The sequence below is a fragment of the Panthera leo genome, chromosome C1, assembly GCF_018350215.1.
Source record: "Panthera leo isolate Ple1 chromosome C1, P.leo_Ple1_pat1.1, whole genome shotgun sequence".
NCBI classification, from domain to species: Eukaryota; Metazoa; Chordata; class Mammalia; order Carnivora; family Felidae; genus Panthera; species Panthera leo.
The window spans coordinates 219,904,323-219,932,188 of NC_056686.1; the positions used below are offsets into that span (position 1 = coordinate 219,904,323).

At 59.9% G+C, this 27,866-nt stretch overlaps 1 protein-coding gene across 1 annotated transcript; it reads left to right on the forward strand.

Moving 5' to 3' along the window:
- The first annotated feature begins 170 nt into the window (after positions 1–170).
- Positions 171–27,139, forward strand: ANO7 (anoctamin 7). The gene is made up of 24 exons (XM_042950828.1): positions 171–287; positions 1,538–1,595; positions 2,269–2,271; positions 5,922–6,061; positions 7,963–8,070; positions 8,639–8,775; positions 9,520–9,577; positions 10,292–10,402; positions 11,317–11,482; positions 12,810–12,900; positions 13,798–13,894; positions 15,011–15,154; positions 15,226–15,363; positions 16,028–16,126; positions 16,218–16,308; positions 17,197–17,308; positions 17,549–17,603; positions 19,220–19,317; positions 20,391–20,536; positions 21,947–22,152; positions 22,237–22,379; positions 25,683–25,773; positions 26,276–26,395; positions 26,534–27,139. The coding sequence occupies exons 1-24, from the start codon at positions 183–185 to the stop codon at positions 26,648–26,650; spliced, it is 2,634 nt and encodes an 877-aa protein (XP_042806762.1). The 5' UTR covers positions 171–182; the 3' UTR covers positions 26,651–27,139.
- Positions 27,140–27,866: the final 727 nt, after the last annotated feature.

Here is a 27,866-nt window from a genome sequence, read left to right on the forward strand (position 1 = left end):
TGGGGAACCTGCCTGTGGTCTCAGGAGGGACAGTGCAGCCTGGCGCCGGCCCTGGCTCCTGCCCCAGCCTGTGCCCTTGCCTGTGAAGTGGGTTCACATGGGCCATGCAGTGGTATGGGAACCGAGCCTCATGTGCCCGCTCTGTCCCATCCCCACCCGGTGCTGTGAGGTGCAGGAGTGGGATGCTGCGGAGACAGTCCCCGGAGGAGGACAGTACCGTCCTGATTGACGTGGCCCCCGAGGCCGAGAAGGGCCACACTTACGGGAGCACAGCCCCCACCTCAGAGGTAAACCTCGAGAGGCAGCGTCCTGCGTCTCCTCCCTGGGACCCAGGCCCGCGGTCTGCTGTAGATTTAGGAGGTCTCTCCCTGCCTGGGCCTGAGCCCCCAGCCCCTGGTTGGACTCAAGGACCCTGAGGACAGTGGCTACAGCCGGAGCCCCGAGCCTGTGGGCAGACGTGGCACCCACAGCCCACCTCGACGCCCGGACCTCCTGCGCCCTCGAGCTGCCCCGGTGCTCGTGGTCAGGTCACCGCCCAGGTCACCGGTCCTCGGGGATGTGCAGACGACCAGGGGGACAGGCTGGGCTCGGGCTGGACTGGGCGGGGACTCAGCAGCGGGAAGGACAGCGAGAGGGAAGCATCGGGCATCCTGCAGGTAAACCAGAGACGCTACTGAAAATGCCGTGGAGTGCGCCCCGTCCGCTCGGATGTACACGCAGCGTTGGGGAGCAGCCCGGAAGCAGGCACGCTCCCGACAGCCCTTGCCCCACGGCAGGGTCGAGGACGGCAGCTGTGTCCACGCTGTTTTGTCACCTAAAAACGTAGACTGGGCACATCGAAGGTTATCAGTGCTCGCTCTGGCGGGGGGCCGGGGTGGGGGGCGGGGGGAGGGAGTGGCTTGTGGGTGCGTGTGGCAGCACGTCTGCACGCGAGGATGGTCAGAACTCAGAAGTGACCCTGGTGGAGCCCCAGCAGCCCGAGGGCAGACGCGCTTTAGAATTCAGCTCAGGTCAGCATTGCTGTTAGCGCAGGGTTCAGCGTCAGCGAAGGTTACGTTCTGCTGGATCCCAGGCTAAGGTTAAGCTTGCGGTTAGTCAAGGTCGATGATTGGGGTCTCCTGGGGCTAGTGAGTGTAGGTGCCTCTTACCAAGGGCTCTGGTCCCTGGCAACTTCGAGAAACCCAAGCTGATTCCACTCTCTGGGAGCCATGACTGCCTCTGGGCGGTGCACAGAGCACTTCCAGCCCCCGGAGGCCCTCGGTCGCGGGCACCCCTGGGTCGTGCCCAGGTCACCTACAAGCCTGACCGTTGCCCACAGCCCAGCCAGGTGCTTGGAGGCCCATGTGGGGGCTGGAGGGGACGTGGGGCCGGCCTCCCCCGCCGGACATGCCAGCGCCTGTCCACACTCTGCCCACACTCGGTGGCTGCGTTCTCGCTCGTCCTCCTGTGTCCCAGAGGAGGAGGGTGCGGGGTGGGGTGGGGGGGGCGAAGTGCCAGCAGTTGTCAGATGCCGCCATCTGTCTTCCTTTCCTTCCAGCCGAGTGGACACCGGGAGGCCGCCGGCAGGGTGGGGAGCCCCTCCAAGCCCCGAGTAGGTGAGCCCCTCCCAGTGTCTGCCAGCTGTTCCCGTGTTGGTCCTGGGGGTGGGGACGCAGACGGGATGCCCACGGGTGGTGGCAGGTCACCGTCCTCAGCAACCAGGCCGCCGCTCCCTCACCCGGCACTATCTCCTGAGCCGACTCGGTGCCAGCCGCCGTGCCGGGGGTGTGGGGAGGGCCTCGTGGCGAGCAGAGCACAGCCAGGGAGATGGTAGGGAAGTGGGGGGAGTCCTCCCTGAAGGGGGGCGGGCTGAGAGGCTCTGGAGGGCCGGGGGTGGGGCGGCCCGCCTCTCTCCTGCTCTGGCCTCAAGACAAACGCAGACTGTCTCTCGTAGCCCACACCTTTTCTAACCTCAAAGTCCATTAAGCTCCACTTATCCTCACCCCCCGCCCCCGCGGTACCGTCTGCCCTGAGCCCAGAGTGCCGACCACCCCCTGCCTGGGCTCCCTGCTGCCACCTCGCTCTCCCTGCGGCCCAGAAAGTAGACACCCACCAGGACAGCTATTATTAAAAATAATAAAACAGAAAATAACCAGCATCGGCAAGGATGTGAGGAGATTGGAACCCTGTGCACAGCTGGAGGGAAGGTGAATGTACAGCCGCCGTGGGAAACGGTGTGGTGGTTCCTAAAAATTAAACCAAGAGATACCATGCGCCTGGGAGACTCAGCGGGTTGAGCATCTGACTCTTGGTTTCAGCTCAGGTCGTGATCTCACAGCTGGTGGGATCGAGCCCCGCGTCGGGCTCTGTGCTGACGGTGCGGAGCCTGCTTGGGATTCTCTCCCTCCCTCTCGCTCTGCCCCTTCCCCGCTCATTCTCTCTCTTCTCTCTCCCTCCCTCAAAAGAAATAGATAGACTTTAAAAAAAATTGAAAGAAAAAAAGAAATACCATATAATCCAGCAATCCGACTTCTATGTGTATCCCCGAAAGAATCGATGACAGGTGTTTTGCTTGTTCCCCCTTTGTGGCTTTTGTGAGGACCGCAGCAACAGTGGCCATTCGTGCACAGGGTTTCATGTGGATGTGCTTGATTTTCTTGGCCATGGACACTTGAGCAGAATCACAAGGTCAGATAGTAACTCAACATTAAACTTTTTTTTAGTGTTTATATATTAGAGAGAGAGAGAGAGAGCACATGCACGAGCAGGGGAAGGGGCAGAGAGAGAGGGGGACGCGGAATCGGAAGTAGGCTCTGGGCTCTGAGCCGTCAGCACAGGGCCCGACGCGGGGCTCGAACCCACGAACCGCGAGATCGTGACCTGAGCTGAAGTCGGACGCTCAACCGACTGAGCCACCCAGGCGCTTCAAAGTGGAACATTTTTGAGAAACCACCGAACTATTTTCCAGAGTAACTACCACCTTACAAAGCACAGCCGTTGCGCAACGTCCATCCTAACCTGCCTGTTGTCTGTGTGCCGACTGCCCTGGTGAGGATGAAATGGCATCTATCTCGTTGTTTTGACTGGAAAGTCCCTAAGGGCTGAATGATATTGAGCATCACTTCAGGGCCTTATTGGCCGTGTATACGCCTTCTTTAGAAAAATGTCTATTCAAAACCATTGCCCATTTTTAAATTGGGCTATTTGTCTCTTTAATGTTGAGTTAGAAAAGTTCTCCCTTGCCAGATATATGATTCCTAATATTTTCTCCCATTCTGTGGGGTATTTTTCACTTTCCTGGTGATGCTTCTGAAGCATATGTGTTTTTAATTTTGATGAAGTCCAATTTATCAGTATTCTCTCTTATCGCTATGCTTTTGGTGTCATGTCTGAGACATCGTCACCTACACCAGGTCATGAAGATGTACCGCTGTTTCCTCATCAGGGCTCTATCGTTTTGGTTCTTATACTCAGGTCCACCATCTTTCTCTGGTTATCTTAACTGCACTTTGTATATGGTGTGAGGTAAGGGACCAAATCATTCTTTTCAATCTAGGTATCCACTTGTCCCAGCACCATTTGCGGAAAACACTTTTTTTCCTATTGAATTGTAACGTCCCCTTTGTAAAAAATGGATTGACCATAAATATGTGGGTTTTTCAGAATCTCAAATATACCCATTCATCTATATGTCTGTCCATATACTGGTACCACGCTGTCTTGGTTATTCTAGCTTCATAGACAGTTTTGAAGTCAAAAAGCGTGAGCCCGACAGCTTTGTTCTTCTTTTTCAACAGCGTTTTGTTCATTCGGGGTCTCCTCTTATTTCCAAATAAATTTTAATCTTGTCAATTTCTGCAAAAAAAGAAACCATTAATAATAAGCCAGCTAGGACTTTGATAAGGATTGTGTTGACTCTGTAGATTAACTTTGGGAGTGCTGCCATCATGGTAATATTAATCTTCTCATTCATGCACATGGAATGTCTTTGCATTTATCTGCTCTTTAATTTGTTTCAACCATATTTGGTGGCTTTCAATGTCTAAATCTTGCACATCGTTTGTTACATGTGTTTGTAAGTATTTTGTGTTTGGTGCCGTTCTACACGGAAGTGGTTTTCCTCATTTCATTCTTAGCTGGTTTATTGCTAGTGTATTGAAACCCGGTTGATTTCCATATGTTGATCTTGCATCCTGGAGCTTTGCCAAACCTGTTATTAGTTCTAATAGTTTGGGACTTTGGATTTCCTGTATACAAGATGGTGTCGTCTCTACATAGAGACAGTTGCGCTCTCATATTTTCCTGTGTGTTTCCATTTGGGTTCCCTCCTTGCACATCAGCACTTCCGTCCAAGATGATCTTGTGCAGACGGAAGAATTTCCTTCAGTAATTTAGAGCAGGTGTGCCGGAACTAAGTCTCTGATTTGTGCTGTTGCAGAACGTTTTCGTGAGCCTTCGTTTCTGAAGGACATTTCCGCTGGATCAGGAATTCTGGCGTGTGGCATCTGTCCCTCAGCACGTCAAAGATGCCATCCCGTTGTCTCTTTGTTCCTGTTGAGAGATCAAGTGTATATATCACTCTTGTCCCCCTGAAAAACAGTGTGTTCTCTTTACTCTTGCTGCTTGGAAGATTCATCTTTGTCTTTAGTTACAGCAGAGGGTGTGCTGTATCTTGATTTTCCTAAGTGTAGCTGCTTGATCCTGTTTGGGAATCACTTTGGAGTCAGTTCTTTCATCAGCTCTGGAGATTCTTGGCCGTTTTTCTTCAAGGACTGCCGCTCTCCTACCCTCTCCTGGTCCTCGGCTTGCAGCGCATTGGGCCTCTTGACCGGGACCCCACCCTTCAGGTACCATGTTCCATTCTTTCCGTTCTTTTTACTCCGAGTTCAGTTGGGATGTTTTCTGTTCTTGCTGAAGGACCGGTCTGTCCTTCAGTCTGCCAGAGCTGTCTTCCGTTGTGTCAGGTGCTGCGCATGCTGTTCTCGAACGTCTGCTTGATTCCTTTTCTTAGATCCGAAGTCTCCCTTGACGTAATTCCACTCTCCAACCATTGCCCGTCCTGGACTCCTTTCTCGGCTTTACCTCCATCACTGTTCCTCCTCTCGCCCCGTTCTGCGAGTTCCACCATGTGGCTCGTCTCCGGGTCTGTTTCTGCTGATTTTATCAACTCCGCCCCCCCGCCCCGGTGCGCCCCTTAACTCCTGTGGTGGAGTCCCGGCTCCTGGGGTAGGACCCGGAGTGTCACCTGGAAAGCCAGGGCCCTCACCCGCTGCCCCCATTCTGCCGCTGGAGCCCTAGCGCCGTGCCTCCTCTGGGGTCTCTGCGCCTCAGCGGCTCCGGAGCCACAAGGGCTCTGTCCTCTCTGTCCTCTCCACATGACACCCCTCGGGCCCCAGACCCCCCTCCGCAGCCCCCAGTCCTGACCTCACTCATCGCTCAGCAATGCCTCTTGGGCTCTGTTGCCCCGCCCCGCAGTTTAGAAACAGCTCTTAGGGAGAACCCCCAAGTGAGTCTGGGCTCACCCCTGTGCTCCCCTACCGTCAGATCTCAGAGGCCCTAGCCCTGCACCCGTGGCTGTCTGGTGCCAGAAGAGCAGGGACTTGCCACACTGTGTCCAGCCTTTACGGTCTCCGTGGCCGGGAGGAAATTCTGTGATGGCTTACACGTGAAGTCCTTAAAGCCCCCTGTGGGGGTTTGGGACTTACCTGCGGGAGTGGGAGCCACACAGGGATCTCAGGAGCAGGCCCCAGCCCGTCTCCGGCCCGTCCCACCAGCCGGTGCTCCCAGCGCTCCCAGCCCTGAGCGGGACCAGAGTGAGGGCCCGGAGGGAGACACCCAGGAGCAGGGCGAGTGTCCGAGAGCTCGGGTCCCACTTCCCACTTGGAGCCTGGGGGTCCTGGCCGGAATGCCAGCCCTGCCTCCGTCCCTGTGGTTTCTGGCAGACTTCGTCCTCGTTTGGGAGGAAGACCTGAGGCCGGGTCGGCAGCAGGGTGGCACCGGCCGGGACGGGACAGACACGCGCGGTGCCTGGAGGGAGACCTTTCTGGATAACCTCCGCGCCGCTGGGCTGCACGTGGACCAGGTACTTGGGGTCCGTCCTGGGCCCTGCATCCGTTCAGTGATCCACCACCTTCCCGACAAAGCCCAAGGGCGTGGGGTCCAGAGCCCCGGGACGAAGCAAGAGCCCAGTTCCTGCTGGGAGCCCGGCCCCTGTGCGAGCCCCCTGTGCCTATGGGACCACCTAGCACAGGCCGGCCCGGCACCTGCCCCGGTCCCGCCCCACGCTCGCTCGTGGGAGCCAGAGCCCTTCAGACCCACCGGCCTGACCCACCTGCACCGAAGTGTCCCGGTGTCACACTTGTGATGATGACTGTGTGTTTCTAGAACTGAGCAGCTGAAGCAGCCCCTCCCTCACTGTGTCGCCTGTGCCGGTGACCCCACTTAGACCCCCTCCAGCAGTGGCAGGGCACCCTCTCGTCGTCTCGTCCCCGAACCCTGGCTGGGCTCGCTGCACGTGTGTCCCCCACCCTCTGCCGTCCCCAGGAACGGACTCAGCCATCAGGTGCCCTCTCCCCGCCCAGAGCAAAGCAGCCCCGAATTTTACATTCGTCACATTTTCGTGTGTTTCTCATCATGTTAGCGCTACCTTTATGTTGCAAACAGTACAGCTTGGTTTTGTTTGAACTCGATGGAACGCACTCGGGCTCGATGTAACCCCTCCTGACACCATGCTTGTGAGCTGCACCCATGTACTCGCTGCGGGGCTGCTGCCCTTGCCCAGAGAACCCCCGCGTGAATGTGCCCCCACTTACCTCTCCGTTCCTGTGGGAGGACGTGTCGGATTTGCTGACCTTCCCCTCCCCTGAGGCCCCTCCAGAGGGCCGTAGCTGTTGGCAAACATACCCACAGCGGGATGGTGGGGGGACAAGAACAACACCCTCTCCCCTTCGAGTTTGGACCCACCTGACAGTCTGGTGAGTGGGGACGAAAGGTGTCCCCCCCCCTTATCTTGGAGAAAGCTTTGGCTCATGGGTGTGGCCACATGAGATTGCAAGACCTTCACCCAGAATGGGTGGTCTTACCTTCTAGTGGGTCACCGGAGGACAGTCGTAGTGGGGGTCACAGGAGGACAGCCACAGGGGACAGCAGTGGGCGGCTGCCCCACCACGGCGACTGACGTGCCCCGAGTCTTCAGTCTAGGTGGCAGCTCCCGGCGCACAGCACAGCCAGCCGGTCGCCCGAAGCACCGCCGAGCCCATCCCGCCCCGGGAGTGTCTGCTCCAGTGGGCCCTGGGCGGAGGCTGACCATTGGCATTCAGGGAACCCTAAAGGCTGTGACGCAGGGAGGGCTGAGAGCACCTGAACTAGGCAAGGTTCTGGAAACCAGGCCCCAGACCGTGTGCACCGGACCGGGGTGCCCCAAGTCCCCTCTCAGAGCCCCAAGAGCGCCTGTGACGTGTCTCCACATGTGCGCACGCATATGACAGTCACGCCCATGCACTAAACACGTGTGCACACATGTGCATGCGTAACATAGAGGCCCAGAGGCCTGTCAAAGGACGAGACCATCGTTCGGTCTCTGCAAACCGAAAGCTGACTCTATTGCCTGCTGACGTCAGGAGAGTGGGGCGGGTCAGCCACAGTCTCTGGACGAGGCAGGCTTTGGGGGAGGGTGTGTTTGGTCCTGCCAGTCCCAGGGGGCGTGGCTGACGCAGGCTGGGTGCCGTCCCTCCGTGGCCGCTGGGCTGGTTGCTGAATGGGGGCGGGCACCGCCCGGTCAGCTCTCGGAGGCACATTCAACAGGCAAGTTGTCATTTATGGAACAGACTTAAAACCGGTGCTGCTTACTTGTTACCATGGCTCCAGAAGCATCTGTCTTTCCCAGGAGTGTAAGTGGACACACGGGCACGCACTCCAAGCGTGCACACACACGCATAGGTGCACACGCCCCTCAGGCTCTCATGGAGCCCTTGGTCTCCGCAGCGTGCTGTCCAGGGTCAGAACGGAGCAGTGCAGTACGTCCTCCTCAGGGCCCCCTGGGCCGTGCTCTGCTACTACGCCGAGGACCTGCGTCTGAAGCTGCCCCTGCAGGTGCCCGGGTGTGCCCGGGGCGGGGGGAGGGGGTCCTCCGCAAGCGAAGGTCGCTCGTGATGGCGCCCTCATACCACGGCCAATACCAACACCCCTGGAGGCTCCCGCTCGGTGTCCGCGAGGGTCCCTCCCACCCCCATCACTGTGCCCCAAGAAGCCTTGGTGGGCAGAGAGGGTCGAGGTAACGGGCTCGGGGGGTAGGGAGTGTGCATAGGAGCCAAGGCTCTGAACTGGCCACCTGGACTCCTCCAGGCCCAGACCCCAGAGCCCCCCCCCCCACCAGAAACCACCCACTGGGGGCCAGCCCCAGCCTGGGGGACACGGGGCGAGGGGCAGCACTTTCCAGGTGACCTCCGGATGATATGCCTGGGGGCTGCTCCCGCTGCCCACCACGGCCCAAGGCCCAGAGAGCGCCGGGAGCTAGCCCGGTCAATCCCCGCAGGCTCCAGAGCCAGGGGAGGGCGGGCAGGCTCCCTCTGCCCACTTTCTAAACCCACGCACCCCCACCCCACACGTGGTGCCGGCCTCTGCGTCCGAATCCGCTCAGGAGTGCAACCGTGCCCTCCAGGAGCTGCCCAACCAGGCCTCCAACTGGTCGGCGGGCCTGCTGGCGTGGCTGGGGCTCCCCAACATCCTGCTGGAGGACGTGCCCGACGTGCCCCCCGAGTATTACTCCTGCCCGTTCAAAGTGAGCAAGCTGTCAAGGTGAGACAAACGTCCCCCAAACCCGCTGGGCGCTTAGGTCCGTTTCCCTCTCAGCTATTGGTCTGTGGTGGGTGGGCAGGTCCCTGCTCTGCACGGTCTTCAGGGCTCAGGCTCCTTGCTTCGGAGGCAGAGACAGGAGGCGCTGTCCCGGCTCGGGAGGCGCTGTCTGCATGCACGGGACAGCCCAGCCGCACGGCCACCCCAGCCACAGAAGAGGGGAGTGTCCAGGGGCGGTGGGGACCCCTGTCGGTGACCAGCACCGAAGCTTCGCAGGTGGTCTTCCTGCCCGTGCCGAGCACGCCTCCTTTCGGGGGGAAGCCAGCGGTCCTGGGGCTTCCCAGGATTCCGGGGGCCCAGGGAGGGCCCCTGGCCGATCGTCCATCCGCCCAGGCCACCACCAGGCACCACCCACGAGGCCACTGACCCCCTGCTTAGAGTCTCAGGGGGAGCGTGGAAGGCTACGGGGCTCCTTGGTGAGCCTGGTGCTCCCACACGGGCTGTCGGGGGGTGCGTCCGTGCTGTCCGGGGACCCGGCTGTGACCTCCTGCCCCCAGACTGGAAAAGGCAAAGCAGGAGTTGATTGTGCTCCCAGGTTAGGGGTTGTCTTCCCAGCTGCGGGATGAGGCTGTGCGTGTGCTCCCGTGTGCACCATGTGTACTCGTGTGTGTCCCATGTCACGTGCCCGTGTGTGCTCTCCCGCGTGTGCGCAGGTTCTCGAGTTCTGCCCTTTTCCCGCGCCCTCAGGTTCCTCGGCAGTGACAACCGAGAAAGCTTCTTTACCAGCACCGAGCGGCACCAGATTGTGAGTGTGTGGCTGTGGGCCTCAGACCTCCCGGCCCCGAGCCGGGAACAGAGGGGAGCTGAGCCGTGGACGCAGGAAGACTGTCCCGTGACCGGGGCTACCCCCCACCTCACGGCACAGCGGAGGCCCCGCTCGGCACCCCTCGGGGCCCCCAGGACCCTGAATGGACGCCACAACTGTGGCTTGCGGGGCAGACGGCCAGAGGCACCAGGCCCGGGGGAGGGGGGGTGGTGGTGTGGGTCCTGCTGGCTGGTGAGGAGGGGCCGAGGGCCAGAGCACCGGCACAGCCACAGCACCCCCGAGAGATGCCCTCCAGGAGGCCTGTTCCGGTGGCCTGTGGTGGGGAAGACGCCAGGACAGGCCTGCCCCGCGAGTCCCCCGCTGACCACCAAAGAGCAGGAGGCCATGTGGGCTGCCCGGGGGCCAGGGGCGGTGCCCACCCCTGACACGGGCACCCGGGTGGAGGCTGTGACCCTGAGTTGGGGCCTGGGTTCAGATCCAGACTGGACTCCTGTGATTCCAGTGACTGTGGCCAAAGTAAAGTGGGGCGTCGGGGACGGTGGTATGTGTGAGCCAGCCACGTGCGGAAGAGCTGGACCCACAAGGCCTCGTCACTGCTTGTCAGCAGAGGGCTCGGCCGGGGATCAGCGGGCCGGGATGGTCCTGCCCTGCTGGCACGTGACAGGTAACCGGCACTGTTCCCACCACCCCTAGCTGTTTGCGATCCTGGCCAAGACCCCATATGGCCACGAGAAGAAAGGCCTGTGCGGGATCGACCAGCTGCTGGCGGAGGGTGTCTTTAGCGCGGCCTTCCCCCTGCATGATGTGAGACCAGGGGCTTGATGGGGTGGGGTGGGGCCCTGGCCTGGGCATTAGGGTGGGTTCCTGGTTGAGGAGGACCGCCGGGTCCTGCCGTCCACCTCCGGGCACGTGGGGCAGCGGCCCCCTCTGTGCTAGGCAGCTGTGGTCAGACGGGCGGCCCAGGCCACGCTCGCCACGCGACAGGGCCACACGAGGGCCCGTCTGAGGCTCTGGTGGCCAGATGCCACTCTCCTTGCCATGTGACGGACCCAGTAGCCCTCCCTCCCTGGACAGCTTCGGTCTCGGGGAAGATGGGGAGGTCTCCTGTGCCCCTCTCGAAGCCAGGTAAACTAGGGCGGTACCAGGGAGTGGCGCCTGTTGGCCTGACCAGGGTCCTGGCAAAATGTCCACCACGTAGGTCAGGAAGCTGTTTTCCGCCCGGCCCCCTGCGCAGTACCCACCGCGAGTCCTCAGAGCTGCACAAAGAGGGTGGGGCCTGCAGGGCTAGGGCAAGCCGGTACCCACAGCTGTGTGACCGTGGGGACTGTCCCTCCTCCCCAGACACTGCCTAGGGGTACATAAGGCAGCGGGCGGGATCGCAAGTGCTCCCCGGCTCTGGGAGGCGCTGCTTTTCCGTAGGCACAGCCGGCCCCACTTGCCCTGAGGTTGCTGTGGGCTGCACATCTCTGGGTGGCAGGAGCCCCTACCCAGACATGCCTCCTGGTGTCTTCCAGACCCTTCCCTGCCCTGGTCCCAGGCCCCAGGAGCCCTGGCTGAGGGGCTCAAGGCGCACAGCCCTTCCTCAGAGGCCTTCTTGGCCCCTTGGCCCCCCCCACACCCCTCTTTCCTTCCTCAGGCAGCCCTCCTGAGCCCCACACCTACAACAGTGCCCGGTCGGCCAGCCTGGGTCTCCCCGCCCGACAGCTTCTTGTCCACAGGGCCCGTTCAGGACACCCCCAGAGGGCCCTCAGGCCCCAGGCCTCACCCAAAGGCAGGTTCTGTACCGGTACTGGGCTCGCTGGAGCCAGTGGAACAAGTACCAGCCTCTGGACCACGTGCGCAGATACTTCGGGGAGAAGGTGGCCTTCTACTTCGCCTGGCTTGGTGAGTCCTGCCCCCCGGAGGAGAGCCACGCTGGCCCCTCCTGGGGAAACCCTTCCCAATCCCCAGCCTTACCTGCCCAGCGACCACCAGCCCCAGTAATATTCCTGTGGCTCTTCTGGGCCCTAACACCCCAGCAAGGGGCTAGGAACACCCCTCTGCAGGTAGGGCCCTCCTGACTCAGCCCCCAGTGTCCCCAGCCCACCAGATGCAGCCCACGAGGCCCTGGGCCACTCCAGGAACTCCCGACCAGCTGAGGTCACCCCTGCCTGGCCAGGGTCCAGGGCCAGCCACCCTCTCAACACCTGCAGGCAGACTGGCACCTTTGGAACGACCTTCTTCCCTGGGCAGCCTGGGCTCCTCTGCCCCCTCACAGGCTCACCCCCATGAGCATGGCCCTCTCCCCACTGTTCTGTGCCCCAAAACTTCTGAAGTCCCTTCTCATCCCTAAACACAGTGCCCGTGCCCTCCAGCCCCGGGCATGGGCAGCCCTTCAGTCGTGCTTGCATGCGTCTGTTCAGGCCTCAAGCCACGCTGGGGATGCTGTGCGGCACGCAGGGACTCTGCTCTCATGGAAGGCACCAGCCGTGGGTGACACAGAAGGAGAGGCCACCCACAGCCTCTGTGGCCCCAGAGAGGGCTGGGAGGGTGGAAGGGGGCACCAGGCCCAGGCATGCAGCCCAAGGCATAGCATGTGTGCGAGGACCCCAACGGGGCCGGGGGGAGCGGGGGCCATGGGACAGCAAAGCCAGGTTGGAGGGCCGCAGACGGCACGAGGACAGGGTCTTCATCTGGGTTCCAGACAGGCCGGCCTTCTACGGAAGTCCCTCTGCCCGTGCAGGATGGGGCTGGAGGCAGACCCATGGGAGACAGTGGGGTGACCCCTCGAGGGATTGGGGGTAACAGGAATCTGGCCACAGTGGGTGGGCTGAGGCAGAGGGAAGCATCCAGAATGGACCGCCATCGGTCTCCCAGGGTGGAGTGCAGTGAGCCGTGTGCTGCCCACGATGGGGACGTCCATCCCAGGCATGGTGCTTAGAGACCAATTGGACTCGGGAAAGGGGTGTCCGGGAGGTGTCGCCACACTGGGCTGGGGCTCTGGGGGAGTCGAGTGCCGAGGCCAGGAGCGGGGGGCTCTGCTCAGAGCTGCCGGCAGAAGGTCTGACTCTGCTGGCGGAGCATGGGTTCCCCGGGGACAAGTGTGGCTGTGCAGACCCCACCCACTGCTTCGCTCTGCGCTGGGTATACGGGCCCACTCGGGGCACCGACGGCGGACTCCCAGGGTCCCTCCGCCCAGTCCCGGAGGGCCAACTCCAGTGTTGCCCTGCAGGGTTCTACACAGGCTGGCTCCTGCCGGCAGCGGCAGTGGGCACTCTGGTGTTCCTGGCGGGCTGTTTCCTGGTGTCCTCGGACATACCCACGTAAGTGTCATCTCTCAGCCCCCGAGCCTTGCCCTGTGTCTCCTGAGGCGGGCGTGTGGTTCAGGGACCCGCAGGTGCCAGGCCCTGTGCAGAGCTGGGGATGGAGGTGAGCACTGAGCATAACCGTGCCCTCCTGTCGTAGAGGACACCGTGGGCCTGGCTGCAAGGCTGACCGGTTCACGGGTGTGCTCCCGGACCGACACAGGTGCACGGTGTGCTCCTGGATCGATTTTATTGGTACCTTCGCTTCTTGTAATAGTATAAGCTTTTCTTATCAATAAACGGCCTTCGGTTTTACTTCGTTACGGAGCTAAAATTTCAAAAAGTTACCTCAAAAATTACCATTGCATAGGAGCACCTGGGTGGCTCAGTTGGTTAAGCGTCCAACTTTGGCTCAGGTCACGATCTCACCGTCCATGAGTTCGAGCCCCGCGTCGGGCTCTGTGCTGAGAGCTCGGAGCCTGGAGCTGCTTCGGATTCTGTGTCTCCCTCACTCTTTGCCCCTCCTCTGCTTACTCTGTCTCAAAAATAAACGTTAAAAATATTTTTAAAAATTTGCATTGCTTATATCTTAAAGCAGTTTTTTATTATTTTTTAATGTTTATTTTTGAGGGGGGATGGGGTAGGGGCACAGAGAGGGGAACCGAGGATCCAAAGGGGGCTCCGTGCTGACAGCACAGAGCCCGACACGGGGCTCAGACCCACGAACCGTGAGATCGTGACCTGAGCCAAAGTGGGACGCTTATCCGACCGAACCACCCAGGCGCCCCTTAAAGCTGCTTTTTAAAGAAATGCTGAGCCTGGCAAAGGCAGCCGGGGGGAGGCAGAGGGCAAGGGCTGGGGCCGGCGCGAGCCTGCTCCCCTAGGGCTCCTGCAGCCTGTCCTTGTGCCCGGAAGGCGGGAGTTGTGTAGCAGCACCGATCACTTTGAGATGTGCCCGCTCTGCCTGGACTGCCCCTTCTGGCTGCTCTCCAGTGCCTGCACCCTGGTCCAGGTACGAGGGTGATGGGGGAGGAGAGGGTCCCGCCTGTCGGTAACACCAGCTCTGGCACCGTCGAAGGCAGGCCCACTGTGGCGACGCCCCAGCTGGAGCCGTGCCAGCTTCAGCTGCGTTGTGTTGTTGTGCATAAGTAGCCAAGGTCGCCTGGGAGACTCCCCGCGGCAGACAAACCCCGAAACTTTTGGGGCACAGACAGCCTGAGTGGGAGGCGGGAGGAGGGAGGCTCCGTGGGTCCCGGACCCTGTCCGCCCACACGTCAGCACCGCGCGCCGCCTGGGCCCATGGGCTTTTCCACGGGGACGGCGGCCCTGTGGCCTTGCCTGCACGCCACCCACATTGGACCGGGCACCCTGGTGCCCAGGATGGACCCGCAGACCAGACACACTTTTGATATACTCCTGGGACCCCGTCGGAATCAGCTTCCTAGGGCCGCTGGCACAGGTGATCATGCCGAGGGGCTCAAAACACCAGAACTGTTTTCTCACAGCTCTGGGGGCCCCAAGTCCGAGATCAGCGGCCGCAGGGTTTGGTTTCTTCTGGGGCATCTGCTCCACGGCCCTCTCCTAGTGTGTGGGGCCGCAGGAGTCTTCGGTGTTGGTTGGCTTGCGTCCCCCAACCTCTGCCCCCGTCTTTCCTGTTTCCCCTTCTTTTCTAAAGCTGTCACGGGGCTCAGGGGCCGTCCCGAGTGCTCCCACCCAGAGGTCCTTACCTTAACTATATGCGCGAAGGCCCTCATTCCAAATGAGGTTACGATCCGTGGTTCCGGGGGGACGTCACAGTTCAACCTATCACCATCCGCCCTCTGGCCCCCAAAACTTCACATCCATCCCGTGTGCCAAATCCACTCGCCCCAACCCAACGTCCCCCAAAGTCTCAGCCCGTAGCAGCGTTGAGGCGGAGCTGGACGTCCCGAGTCCCGTTCCCTAAATCGCGGCGAAAAGGGGCCACCCCGGGGCGACGCCCTCCCCGTCCGTGGGCCTGCGCGCGGAGACACGAGCAGGGCGATGGGCAGGCGCAGGAGAGGTGTCGCCTTCCAAAAGGGAGCACTCGGCGGGACGAAGGGGCCACGGGTCCCACGCGAGTCACAGCCACGCCCGCCCGCGCCCGCAGGCCGGCCGGCTCTTCGACCACGGCGGCACCGTGTTCTTCAGCGTGTTCATGGCGCTGTGGGCCGTGCTGCTGCTGGAGTACTGGAAGCGCCAGAGCGCCACGCTGGCCTACCGCTGGGGCTGCTCGGACTACGAGGACATGGAGGTGGGTCCCCGGGACCGGGGCCGCTCCTCCCCACGCGCGCGGGCCGCCGCTGAACGCGGGCTCCCTTCCAGGAGAGGCCACGGCCCCAGTTCGCCGCCTCGGCCCCCACGACGGCCCTGAACCCCGTCACCGGGGAGGACGAGCCCTACTTCCCGGAGAGGAGCCGCGTGCGCCGCGTGCTGGCCGGCTCCACGGTGGTCGTGATGATGGTGAGGGAGCCCCTGCCACCCTGCCCTCCCCTCCCCATCGTGAGCCCCGTGGGGCACCTTTCGTCACCGCTTCTCCCCTCGAGGCTGGGAGCCCGAGGCTGCTTCTGGCCCCCACGAGACTCTCGCGGCTCCCCGAAGGCCCCAGAAGGCCTTTGTGTGCCCGGGCTCCGGACAGGGGACCGCGCCCGGGGCCACGCTCGGGGGTCCGGGCTGTAGGAGGCGGTGTGTGCCAGGTGGGGGCTCTGGGAAGGTTTCCCGTGGACGCAGGCCTGGGGCAGCCTTCAAGCGTCCACGGGAAACCTTCCAGGACAGGGGAGCATCCGGCACAGGGGCCCACCCACCCCTGCTCTCCAGCCAGAGGGGCTTCCAGACAGGACCACCTCCCTCTCCCTCCCCTTCCAAGACATTAGCGATCCCCGACGTTCGGTTGCTGAGGGCGCAGGGTGGGGGCAGGAGGGACGGCTCCGTAGCATCGAGTGCCCAGAGCAACGCACGGCGGCCTCTGGCCATCCACGTGGTGCCCACCCTCCATTCTGAAAGACCTTCCTCCCCACCCTCCCCCTCTGCCCCCCAACTAGGACGGGCGGGGACCACAGCCAGCTCTAGAGGGCCCTGCAGTGCCAGGCCGCTGCACGGGGGCTCACGCACTTGCCTTGCCCCACAGGTGGCCGTGGTGGTCATGCGCCTGGTGTCCATCATCCTGTACCGGGCCATCATGCCCATCCTCGTGTCCAGGTCGAACAACACCCTCCTCGCGGCCTGGGTGAGCCTCCACCGCCCGCTCCTGCTGGGTGGGGTGGAAGGCTCTGGACCACCCCTCCCGCGCGCCACTCTGACCCGCCAGCTCCCCTCAGGCCTCGCGCACGGCGTCGGTGGTGAACCTGGTCTTCATCCTCGTCCTCTCCAAGATCTACGTGGCCCTGGCCCGCATCCTGACGAGATGGGGTGAGTGGCCAAGGACGCTGGGCGCTGACCCTGGGACCCGCCCAGCCCTGCCGGCCAGAACTCGACTTTCCGTCCTACCTATGGGCCCTTCTGTCTGAGTGAGGCACCGACGGGGCATGTGGGACCCTGCCCAGGGGCCTCACACATAGCACTGAGTGGGGCCTCCGTGGGCGGAGAAGGGGAGACCCTCACAGCTGAGCTACCCCCCCGGGGCCCGGGACATACCCAGCCCCCTCCACTTTCCTGAGCCCCTTCCCTCTGCTCTGCCCTTCCTGCCCCTCTCTCCATCCCCTCTCTGCCAGCCTCTCTCCTCCTTTCCCTGACCCCCATCTCCTAAGGACAAACGCTAATGAACCAGTCTGTCCGTTCCACACAAACTGCTTACCTGTTACCAGCCTGGTCTAAGAGAGGGACAGAGGACTCACCTGGGGACGGTGGTGTGGGGACAGCAGTGGGCAGGTGTCCAAGGAGAGGCTCCAGGTGTGGGGACAGCAGGGACGGGCTCTGTTGCCCCGAGTGTTTCTGCAACAGCAGGCTTCGTGCGTCCCCCTTTTCCAGCCACGGGTGTCCCCCTCAATTAACATTGTGTGTCCCCAGCCCCGGACACCTCCACCGCCCAGCCCCCAGGCTCTCTTCTGTCGCTCCAACCCCTTGTGCCCACCTGTGCGCACCGTGGTAACTCAGCGTCGGTACCACCTCCCTTCCCTTCCCCCAGCTCCTCCTCTACCAATGCAATGTTTTTAAGTGACTTTGAAAATGGAAATCTAGGAGTGCCATACTCCACCCCATTCTTGAGTGAGTTTCCTTAAAACATCCGGCAATGCGACCTTCTCCTCCCTCCCTGGCTGGCCTCACGTGGGGGACTGAGCGAGCCTCCCTGTGCCGCAGAAATGCACCGCACGCAGACCAAGTTCGAGGACGCCTTCACCCTCAAGGTGTTCATCTTCCAGTTTGTCAACTTCTACTCCTCCCCCATCTACATCGCCTTCTTCAAGGGCAGGTCAGCACCGCTCCCTCCACTCTACCCTCCTGTTCCCCCCGGTGGCCACTGGGACGCCGTCCAGACGCCCAGGGAAGGGGGCTGTTGGCACAGGAGCCGAGGGTGGGACCGGGGCCAGTCCTGGCCTCGGGCCTCTGAGCAGACTCGGCTTCGGGCCCACCTGGTGTTCCTCCTGTCAGGCGGGCGAGGGGGCAGCAGCCCCTCCTCACTCATGGCCTCCGGGCCCCAATTCCCCTCCAGGTTTGTGGGATACCCGGGCAACTATCACACCTTATTTGGGGTCCGCAACGAGGAGGTGAGTGTGTGGGGAGGCCAGCACCCGCCAACGGAGGCGGAGACCCTGGGGCGCGCCTCCTGAGTCTCCAGGGCCTCGGGCCTTCCTGCCCCGCACGACCCCGCACGACCCCGCACGACCCCACACCGCTTGCACGCCTAGTCACGGGTCCTGCTCGTGCCTCCTGTTCCCGTGTGGCTCGGTGCACACCTGAGCCGGCCGGGTTCCAGCCCTGGTGAAGGACCCGAACCACCGTGGGGGAGCGGGGGTGCAGGGGCTGCACTCCCTCAGGGGCCCGGTGCCCGTGGCCAGGGCGGCCCTGGCTTCTCCCCGCGGCCAGCCCCAACCCCATTAGCACAGGCTGCTGCGAGAGCCAGGCGTGAACCTGGTGGACGTGGGTTTGGTGCAGGATGAAGCACCGCTATAGTGTGGGGTCCCCCAAGTGGACCCCAAGATAAAAACTCAGGTGCAAGCAATTGTGGGCGTTACCCCAGCAAGCATGTGAGGGGTGGGGGCGGGGCAGGAGAAGGGAGCGTGCCTGTATTTGAGGGAGGGGTCACTGCTATGAGCCCCTGGGTGCGACTCTGTCCTGGACCTTCTGGGACATTGGAGGAAATCTCCAAATGGTCCTCGTGCATCCGGGTCCTCACCAGGGCAAGGCCAAGCACGCCCGAGCCCAGAGGTGCAGACAGCATGAGGGGTGTGCCTGGGACGGTCCGCAGGTAGCTTCCGAGCTGGGTCAGGGGACACGGGTGGGGGTCCGATAGCTCCTGCTGAGCTCATCACCTAAAAGACCCGCTTCTCCTTTCTGAGAAAAAGAGGGTCTCCTTGCTTCCCGCAGGTTTGGGCTGTGACCCAACCCAATAGGTGACTGCAAAGTTGCCACCTCTGAGGGACACCCTCCATTTTCCATGAGATGGGAGGAGCTTCCTAGGGACAGGCAGCTGGGACCCCGACCTGGGGGCACGACTGTGCACGACACGCCGTATCAGTGAAGCAGCATTCAGTTGTCAGTGGGAAAAGTTCCCAACTCAAACTGGCTTAAGCAAAACAGGGAGTGCCACTGGCTCTGGTGCCGAACACATTCAGGGCCCCGTGGGCTCAGGTATGGTTGGATCCAGGTGTCTAACCAGTGCCGAGCTGCTTTCCCCATCACTGGCGTGCGCTGAGGCAGGTTCTCCTTACCTGGTGGGGGAGACCCTGCAGTTGGCCTGACACCCTCGAGCTCAGTACCCCTGTGCCGCCTCAGGAGCCCCCGTAAGAGCCCCAGCCCAACTCTCACTTGACTCGGGTCACCGATTCGTGGGGCCTACATCTTGAGTCCTCCCTGGAGGCACAGGTTAGGGTCAGCCCCACATAACCCACCTTTGTGTGGGTCCCCAAAGGAAATCTGGGGTGCTATAGGGCAGCACCCCCATCATCTCTATGCACAGTCTGCCAGCTGGATCTGGGGGAGACTAGGGGGTGGTTGCATGAGGTCGAGGAGAGGGAGGGACAGTCTCTGCAGTCCCGGGTGTGCTGTGGCATGTCTGAAAGGGAGGGGACGGCGTGGGAGGGGACGCCTTTGAGGCACAGAGAAGGGTGGCGGAGATGAGGCCGGTCCCTCCCAGAGCTAACCTGAAGCCTTGCTGCCGTAGTGTGCGGCCGGAGGCTGCCTCATCGAGCTGGCACAGGAGCTCCTGGTCATCATGGTGGGCAAGCAGATCATCAACAACGTGCAGGAGATTCTCGTCCCGTGAGCCCCCCCACCCTGCCCTGGGCAGCAGCCAGGGGCCATGGGATTTGGGAGCGTCTGGGAGAGCAGCCCCTGGCCCAGCCCCAGCCCGGAAGAAGAGGTGGAGAAGGCGGGTCCGGGCCCCGCCGGACCTCGATGCCTCATCTGCAAGGGAGGGGGAGGGTGTGCCCCAGCCACCCGCCCCCCGTGTGGTGTGTGCTTGCCGGGCAGGCTCACGAAGGCCTCTGGCCCTGGGCCGGCTCTGGGGTGGCGGGGAGGCCTGGGTTCCCGGGCCCTGCCCCACCCGTGCTGGCCCATCAGGTGTGCAGCCCACTCTAGCTGGGCCGGGGCATTCTTTAGCATCCCCAGCCTCGAGGCCAGCACCAGAGGGAGCAGCGAGAGGCCCCAGGCTTCAGGTGCCCTGACCAGGGACGACTGGGTTCCGTCTCCCCGGTGCCACCCCACTGGCACCACCGTGGCCCTCCTCAAGGCAACGGGGTGCCCCTCCCAGGCTGGAGCCGACCTGGACTCCCTCCCGTCGGCCCCTGCACACCTGATCTTCACCCACTAACTGACTCCCCTTAGCTGTGGGACTGTGACCAATCCACACCCCCCACACCCCTGGGTGTGGCCTTGCTTCTCTGGGCAGTTGGTGCCCTGAAGCTGAATGTGAGATTACAAGGGCAGCGTGTACCTCGGTGCCTGGCGGGGACAGGAGCTGGACACCTGACAGTGTGGCAAAGCAACAGACACACCCGCCCCCCCTCCCCGAATATGATAGAGCGACACACACTTTTGCCCCCACTGGCACCGCGGTGTCCTTTGTCCCCTCCCGACCTTGACTTAGCGCTCGGAACCTCTCTGCAGTCCCCCAGGGCGCTGTGGGGTGGGGGGTGGGGGCGGTCGGGGGGGAGGTTGCCCCATGGAGGGGTGGGGGGGATGTAGATGCTCTCAGCCAGTGAGTTCCACAAGATCTTCACCCCTGCCCTCCCTATGGCCCAGGCCCTCCTCCCCCTGCTGCCCCTCACCCACAGAGCAAGCGTGGCCAGGCCTGGGAGAACAAGGGCCATTTTCCTGGATGTCTCCTCCTCTAGGAAGCTACAGGGCTCGTGGCAGAAGTTCCGGCTGCGCTCCAAGAAGAGGAAGGCGGGGGCTTCTGAGGCGGTTGGCCAGGCACCTTGGGAGGCCGACTACGAGCTTCTGCCCTGTGAGGGTCTGTTCAACGAGTACCTCGAAATGGGTAGGAGCCATGTTAGCGGCCACGGCCGGCACCGGGGACCGGGGGGGGGGGGGGGGGTGAGGGGCAGCCATACCCCGAGAGGGGCTCCAGCCTGTGTTCCTCTGGGTACATCTACCTTGAAAGATGATGTGGACGTGGGGACAGAGGGTCCCTGGTGGAGCTGGGCCTGCAAAGGTTCCGGAAGGGAGATTGTGGGGTTTGGAGAGGGGAGATCTTGAAGAAGGATGGCCGAGGGTGGGAAGGGACAGTGCCCTGGGCACGGGGGTTAAGAAGAGGGCCTGGGGGCAGTGGGTGGGGTGCTCCTTAATCTCCCCCAACCCTGGGAAGCATGGGCCAGGGCACATGGAGGGAGTGAGGAGAGGTGCACAAGAGACCGGGCCCTGGGGGCGGGAGGTGGTGGGCTCGAGGAGTTGATTTTCTCGAGAGCTTCGCGACGCCCACACTCTTCACTGGACCCTCAACTGTGCCCTAGCCAGGTGGTGCCCATGCCTGCGGCTCATTCCCCACGTGGGGTGGAGCGCTTTTGGAGGGCAGGGGCTGTGTCTACTGTGGGTAGTGGTCCCCTGCCCGTCCAGGGTCTTACCCAGAGACAAGGGAGGGGAAGCCATCACCGCACACTCCTACTCTAAAGCATCTGAACCCAACACATTGCTCTGAGGTCTCCGGAAGCCAAAGCAAAACGAGTGACAGTGGTGACGTCGTTCTTTGCATAAAAGGGAGCAGGACAGTTCTTGGAGAGTCATGCTTTTTCATAGCATGTGAGTGGGGTTGATGGACCTCATGTGTCCCTATTTCACTGGACAGCAGGAAATGGGACCCAATGCTGTCCTTCAGGATTTCACATAAGACCCAGGAACCCCTTTCAGGAACCTGTGGTGGGGGTGGGGGTTGCACCCGGCTGGCTCAGCCTGTGGACCGGCGACTCTTGATCTTGTGAGTTCGAGCCCCGGGTTGGATGCTGAGATTACTGACAAATAAAAAACCTAAAAACAACAAAAGCCATTCCCTAAAGCTCCCCGACCTCCAGAGGGGTGAATGGTGAAGTCGGCTCTGAAATCAGAAGGTTTGTTTCCATCGCTGCACGAGCCCTCAGGGTGTCAGAGCACCCAGGTTGGAGAGTTCCAGAGTCCCTGACCTCAGAGAGCCAGGGGAGGCCCAAGCTCAGCCAGAAAGGCCTGCAGCGCTGTGGGAGCAGTCAGGGGAGAATTCCCGGGGGCGGGGGCTCTGCAGCTGAGTCTCGGATGAGCCGAGCAGGAACAGGTGTCCCCAGAGCCTCCGGAGAGGAGGGCCTGCGAAAGGCTGGCGGGCGGGCAGTGGCACCCACTGGTGGCAGGCGCGGGTGGCTCTGCTCACCGGCCTAAGCGGGCGGACAGGGCTCACACGGTGCGGGCCGGGGGCCCTCGCCCACAGTGCTGCAGTTCGGCTTCGTCACCATCTTCGTGGCCGCGTGTCCGCTCGCGCCGCTCTTCGCGCTGCTCAACAACTGGGTGGAGGTCCGCCTGGACGCGCGCAAGTTCGTCTGCGAGCACCGGCGCCCGGTGGCCGAGCGCGCGCAGGACATCGGCATCTGGTCCCACATCCTGGCTGGCATCGCGCACCTGGCGGTCGTCAGCAACGTGAGCGCGCGGGCGGGGCGGGGCGGGGCGGGGGCGCCGGGGCCGCGCGGACGGGCCCGCGCTGACCAGCCGCCCCGCGCCCAGGCCTTCCTGCTGGCCTTCTCGTCCGACTTCCTGCCGCGCGCCTACTACCGGTGGACCCGCGCCCCCGACCTGCGCGGCTTCGTCAACTTCACGCTGGCGCGCGCGCCGCCCGCCTTCGCCTCCGCGCACAACCGCACTTGCAGGTGGGGCCGGGGGCGGGGCCGGGGAGCCGGTGGGGGCGGGGCCCGGAGGCGCAGACCAGCGTCGGGGGGACGGGGACGGGGGCGGGGGCGGGGGGAGGGGGGAGGGGTGGGGAGGAGGTGAGAGCGCAGGCCGGCGTCTGGGGACACGGGGACCCAGGCGGACTTGGTAGGCAACACTGGGCCCCTGGGGAGGCGCCTGTTACTTCCATTGCCATTCCTTCATGGGCATAGGTTTATTTCCCGTCTCTGTTTCTTCTCGGTTTGGGCAATTTCATTTGCAGAAAACTGTATTCCAGCTACTTATTTTATTTTTGTTATTTTTTAAAATGTTTATTATCTCTGAGAGAGGCAGAGCGCGAGCGGGGGAGGGAGATGCAGAATTCGAATGGGGCTCCAGGCTCTAAGCTGTCAGCACAGAGCCCGATGCGGGGTTGGAACTCATGAACCGCAAGGTCATGACCTGAGGCGAGGTTGGCACTTAACCGTGAGCCACCCAGGGGTCCCTATTCCAACTGCTTTTAAAAACGGAATGACACAAACTTGTTCATAGTATTCTATGATGATTTGCTTAAGCTCTGTTTTGGTAGTTATCTCATTTTCTTTCCAGATAGAGTTTTCTTTGCTCTTAAAAAGTCAATCTTCTGAACTTGACATCATAGCTCATTTGCTTTCAGTCTTTCATTAAAAAAATTTTTTTTAATGTTTATTTTTGAGAGAGAGAGAGAGAGAGAGAGAGAGACAGAGCATGAGCGGGGGAGGAGCAGAGAGAGGGGGAGACACAGAATCCAAAGCAGGCTCCAGTCCCTGAGTGGTCAGCACAGAGCCTGATGCGGGGCTTGAACCCACGAACCGTGAGATCATGACCTGAGCTGAAGTCGGACGCTTAACCAACTAAGCCACCCAAGCGCCCTTTTCTGTCTTTCATTTTAATAAAGGTATTTATGTCTGTAAGTTTACTTGACCCTACCCCTTAAAAGCCTCATTTCGTTGATAATACCTGTCCCTTCACTTCTGAATCTCTTAACTGCAGTTGTTATCCCCCTACTTATCTATGAATTATTTAGAAAAGTTCCCCAGTGTGGAGGTTGTTTTTTTTTGTGTGTGTTCTTCTACTTATAAAAAACCATTCTGGTTTAACTGCTTGGTGATCAGAGAACCTGAAGAGTCCATATGATACAAATCTGTCACATTTGTTGTTTTCCTTTATGATCTGCTCACTTGATTTTTGCTGGTTCAAGTGAACTTGAATCTTGTATTATCTGTCTTAAAGTAAGGCTGTCTATAAACCTCTGAGGTAAGGCTTCTTAACTTTCTTGTTTGGATTTTTTCTGCACCCCCCACCTCCCTGCGTTATCAGATTCTGATACAGGTGAAGTAAGAATATTTCCAGGAATGTAGAGTTATCAGTTTCTTCTTGTACTTCTGTCACATCTTGCTTTATGTATCGTGAGGTTCTTAGTTGCATTAAGTTCTTATTTGTGATCTCTTCTTAGTGGATACTTACTTACTTTTTCCATTCATTTTTTTTTCCTTTTTCTTCTTCTCTTGCTTTCTGGAGGATGACTAGAATTTTTTTTCTTTATGCTCATTTAGAACTGATGGTGTACATTTTTATTCTTTTAGAGATTATCCTTACATTTTTAGCATACATTCTTAACTATATAAACTTTCCTATCAGACTAAAGGAATTCACATGCTTTATCGCCTATTTAGCACCCACCACTCCATCTTATTGTTATACAGAGTTTTAGTATTAAAAAGTAAAAACATTTCTAGTCATTTGTTAATCATGTCTATATGGTATGTTTTAGTAGCTTCTGTGGCTACGAGGGTTTCTTACGCTTTGCCTTCCCTCCGAATTCACATTCATTCTTGCAGAAGTACATCCTTGACTAGCGCTTTGAGGAATGGTGTGTAGTTGGCAAACCGTTTTGTATGTTGCCTTTTATATCGGAAAATATCTCTTTGTCCTTCCAATAGCAGGTATACAATTCTCCATTGAGCTATCTTCCCTTAGCTCTTTGGGACTATTACTCTCTTGTGGAAAGCTTTGGTAAGCATAGAAGGTTTTCCTCATTTTCCTTGACTTGTGTTACTAATAGGTCTCTGCCGTCGTAGAGTTTATTTAAAAGTTTCTCACTGGAAATCAGTTATGTGCTTTTGATCTGAAAGGTGATGTCTTTCTTTCTTTAGTTCTGGAAACCTCTCCATTTCGGTTTCTTTTTTTTTTTTCTTCTTTTAATGTTTATTTTTGAGAGAGAGAAAAGTGTGAGCAGTGGAGGGACAGAGAGAGAGGGAGACACAGGATCCGGAGCAGGCTCCAGGCTCCGAGCTGTCAGCATAGAGCCCAATGCGGGGTTCGAACTCATGAACCGCGAAACCATGACCTGAGCTGATCAGACACTTAACCGACCGAGCTACCCAGGCGCCCCATGGAAACCTCTCCATTTCATTTTTCAAACAGAGCTGCTCTAACTCTTCTTTGCATTCATTCTCCGCTTCTGGAACTGCTATGTTGGAGCACCTCTGTTCTCCCTTCACGTCCCAAGGGCACTGATATATTTTGCAATCTTTTGACTCTCTGTGTTGCATTCAGGGTGATTTCATATAATCGTCTCCAAGTTCCCAGTCTGTCTTCTGTTGTGTCTAGTTAGGCCACTTACAGTTTATTACATGCATTGAGGATTTTTCCTTCAGTAACTTTTTTTTAATGTTCAAGAATTGTTTCTTTTTCTACAAAGTTGGCCCTAATACTGCTTTCCATGGAGTGTAGCATGGCAGTTTATGTCAAAATGGAATGCCGAATCTAACCGGAAATACAGGAAGTAGTCGAAGGATGACAAGATGACAAATTGGAAATAGCAAGCGAAACTTAACACCAGCTTATTCTAGTCCGGGAGAGCCATGCTGGACAGGTGTCTGGGCACAGCTGACTGATCTCCGAATGGCAGGTTTTCACAGTGTTGACTAGGTTGACATCACCGGCGGAAGCAGATTCATCATATTATCACATCCATGACATTAACAGGGCATTTGCCACTCTGGGGCCCAGTGCAGGCTGTAGGGAATGGGACAATCCAGCCCATCCATCCCTTTGGAACCCCGGAACCCCAAGAATTAAAGCCGAAGGCACTGTTTAGTACCGTTTAGGAATATTCCCTCCTTCAGGCACTCTCAGGCAAGCCGGGCCCAGAACTACACGATCAGGGAAGGAAAAAGTAGAGAAGCTAAGAAGGGCCCCTGCCAGCTCCTCAGCTGACCCTCAGCCCCAGCTCCCCACACTGAGTTCCGTGTCTCCTGCAGGTATCAGGCTTTCAGGGAAGATGATGGGCAGTATTCTCCAACATACTGGAATCTTCTGGCCATCCGCCTGGCCTTCGTCATAGTGTTTGAGGTTAGCCAACTTCCTAGTTCCCGTTGGCTCCCCCGACTGGCTCTCTTGGCCTTAGCAGGACACCCACCCCTCCCCCAGGATGCTCTGCCTAATCCCACCATGTGGGGGGTGTGTGTGTGTGTGTGTGTGTGTGTTGGTGGGGGTTGGGGTGGGGAGGTGTGCAACCAAGCTACTACCCAGTCACAGGGCCACTCTCCTGTGCACTGTCGTTTCCCCGTCTTGAAAACTTTGTCAACCCCTGCCTGGCCTAGGTTGTGTGGATACTGAACTGCTCTGGGCACTGCTGTGTCCGGGGAGGCTCCACAGGCCGTGAGACCTGGGGCAGGTCTCCGTAGCGGTGGCTTCTGCCTCCAGGGCTTTCCTTTCCTGCACTGCTCCCCTCCAGCTCAGCTCACACCTGGGGAGCAGGTGTGCACACCTGGCCCCATTAAGGCCACTGCTGGCGTCTGTTTTACCGAGGGGCGGGCGTCCTCCCACCGCTCGTACTATGTCCTGCCCCCAGCACGTGGTGTTCTCCATCGGCCGGATCCTCGACCTCCTGGTACCCGACATTCCCGAGTCCGTGGAGGTCAAGGTGAAGCGAGAGTACTACCTCGCCAAGCAGGCGCTGGCTGAGAATGAGGTGAGCCCTTCTGCTCCCCGCCCCCCGCTTTACCTTCCCTCATCCACCGGCGGCACGGTGCCCGGCCCAGCACTCTACCCTGGCCTGTGACAGGGTAGCCGGTCCAATCACCCCTCCTGTACCCTTCCCTGGAGACAGGCTCTCTCTGGAACAAACGGAGCAAAGGACAACTACTCCCAGAGCTCAGACAGGAGTTTGGGCCTACAGCCTACACTGCCGGGAGGTGGCCAGGCCTCTCAAGTCCCTTCTCTCTGAGGTCACGGGGGTCACCCCAAGCCAGCAGTCCCACCTGGAGGTGAGGGACTCTGCTGCCCCGGAGATGTCAAAGGCTCACTGCCCTCAGAGGCCACAGCCCACCTTCTGCCCCTTCTTGGCCCAGAGCTGTGATGCCCTCGGTGACCCCGGGCCTCTGCTCATGAGCCCTAGCCCCTCAGGTGCCGGCTGCCGCCCCCCCAACCCCCTGCCCGCAACAGCACCTGGAGCTTCCCTGCCACCTCCCTCCCAGCCCCCAGGGCAGGTGGCCCCGCACCAGAGAAGCTGGCCCCGACACTGTGGCTCAGGGCCCTCCCCACCCCCAGCTCTCTGCACGCAGGGCACAGCTCTATCTCCCATGTGCCACCGGGAGAATCGCACTGGAGACTAGAACTATCTATGGGTCTCTAGTTATCACTCAAAAGCCTGTTGAAGACACCCTTGGTTCCACAGGACCGAGAACCGACATGCCGCGTGATAAAACGAGTTCTAGCACACTACATCTGGTTTTGGGTTTTATTTTAGAATTTATAAAATTCCAGTGTCATCCATATTCATAAGCCTTTACACATGTTTGCATATAATCTCCAGATTCCAAAATTAAGGCCAAGGGACGGATCATAGCTATGGAAACACATAATATGGAAGACATTCAACAAAGAAAATGGACACGCACACCCCACCCTGCCCAGGGCTGCCCCAGAAGCAGGGGTGGCCACAGGAGACCAGGCCTGGGCAGGGCCACCAACAGTCTTTACCAACAACAACCAAAAACAGCACGCAAGATCCCAAACACAGTTCAGGGGAAGGGGGGATTCGTATCTACAACATTTAGCGATAAATGCAGATGTGCAAAAACTTGTGAAAATTTAAAATTTACGTTTGGGGAAGGGCGGGGGACGTCGAAGGATGCCGTAGAAAAGATGAAGGGAAAAGAGGGCTGGGCAGACGCCGAGGGAGCCAGAGGGGCAGGCAGAGGGAAACAAGACGGCCAACGGGAAAGGCTCCAAACCTCATGCAGGTGGAGACGCGGAGGGGCCCGCCCTTCCCAATCAGGCTCCCCGAGAGGGGAGGGGGTGCCTCCCCTTCCTCCGTCTCCTCACAGGCCTACTCTGGGGACACCCAGGCCGCCTGCTGAGGTGAGTGCTCTCTCCTACCCCCGTGGCTCGCTCCCACAGATGGGCACGCTGGAGGCTGCCGTGGCAGACGGAAAGCTGGC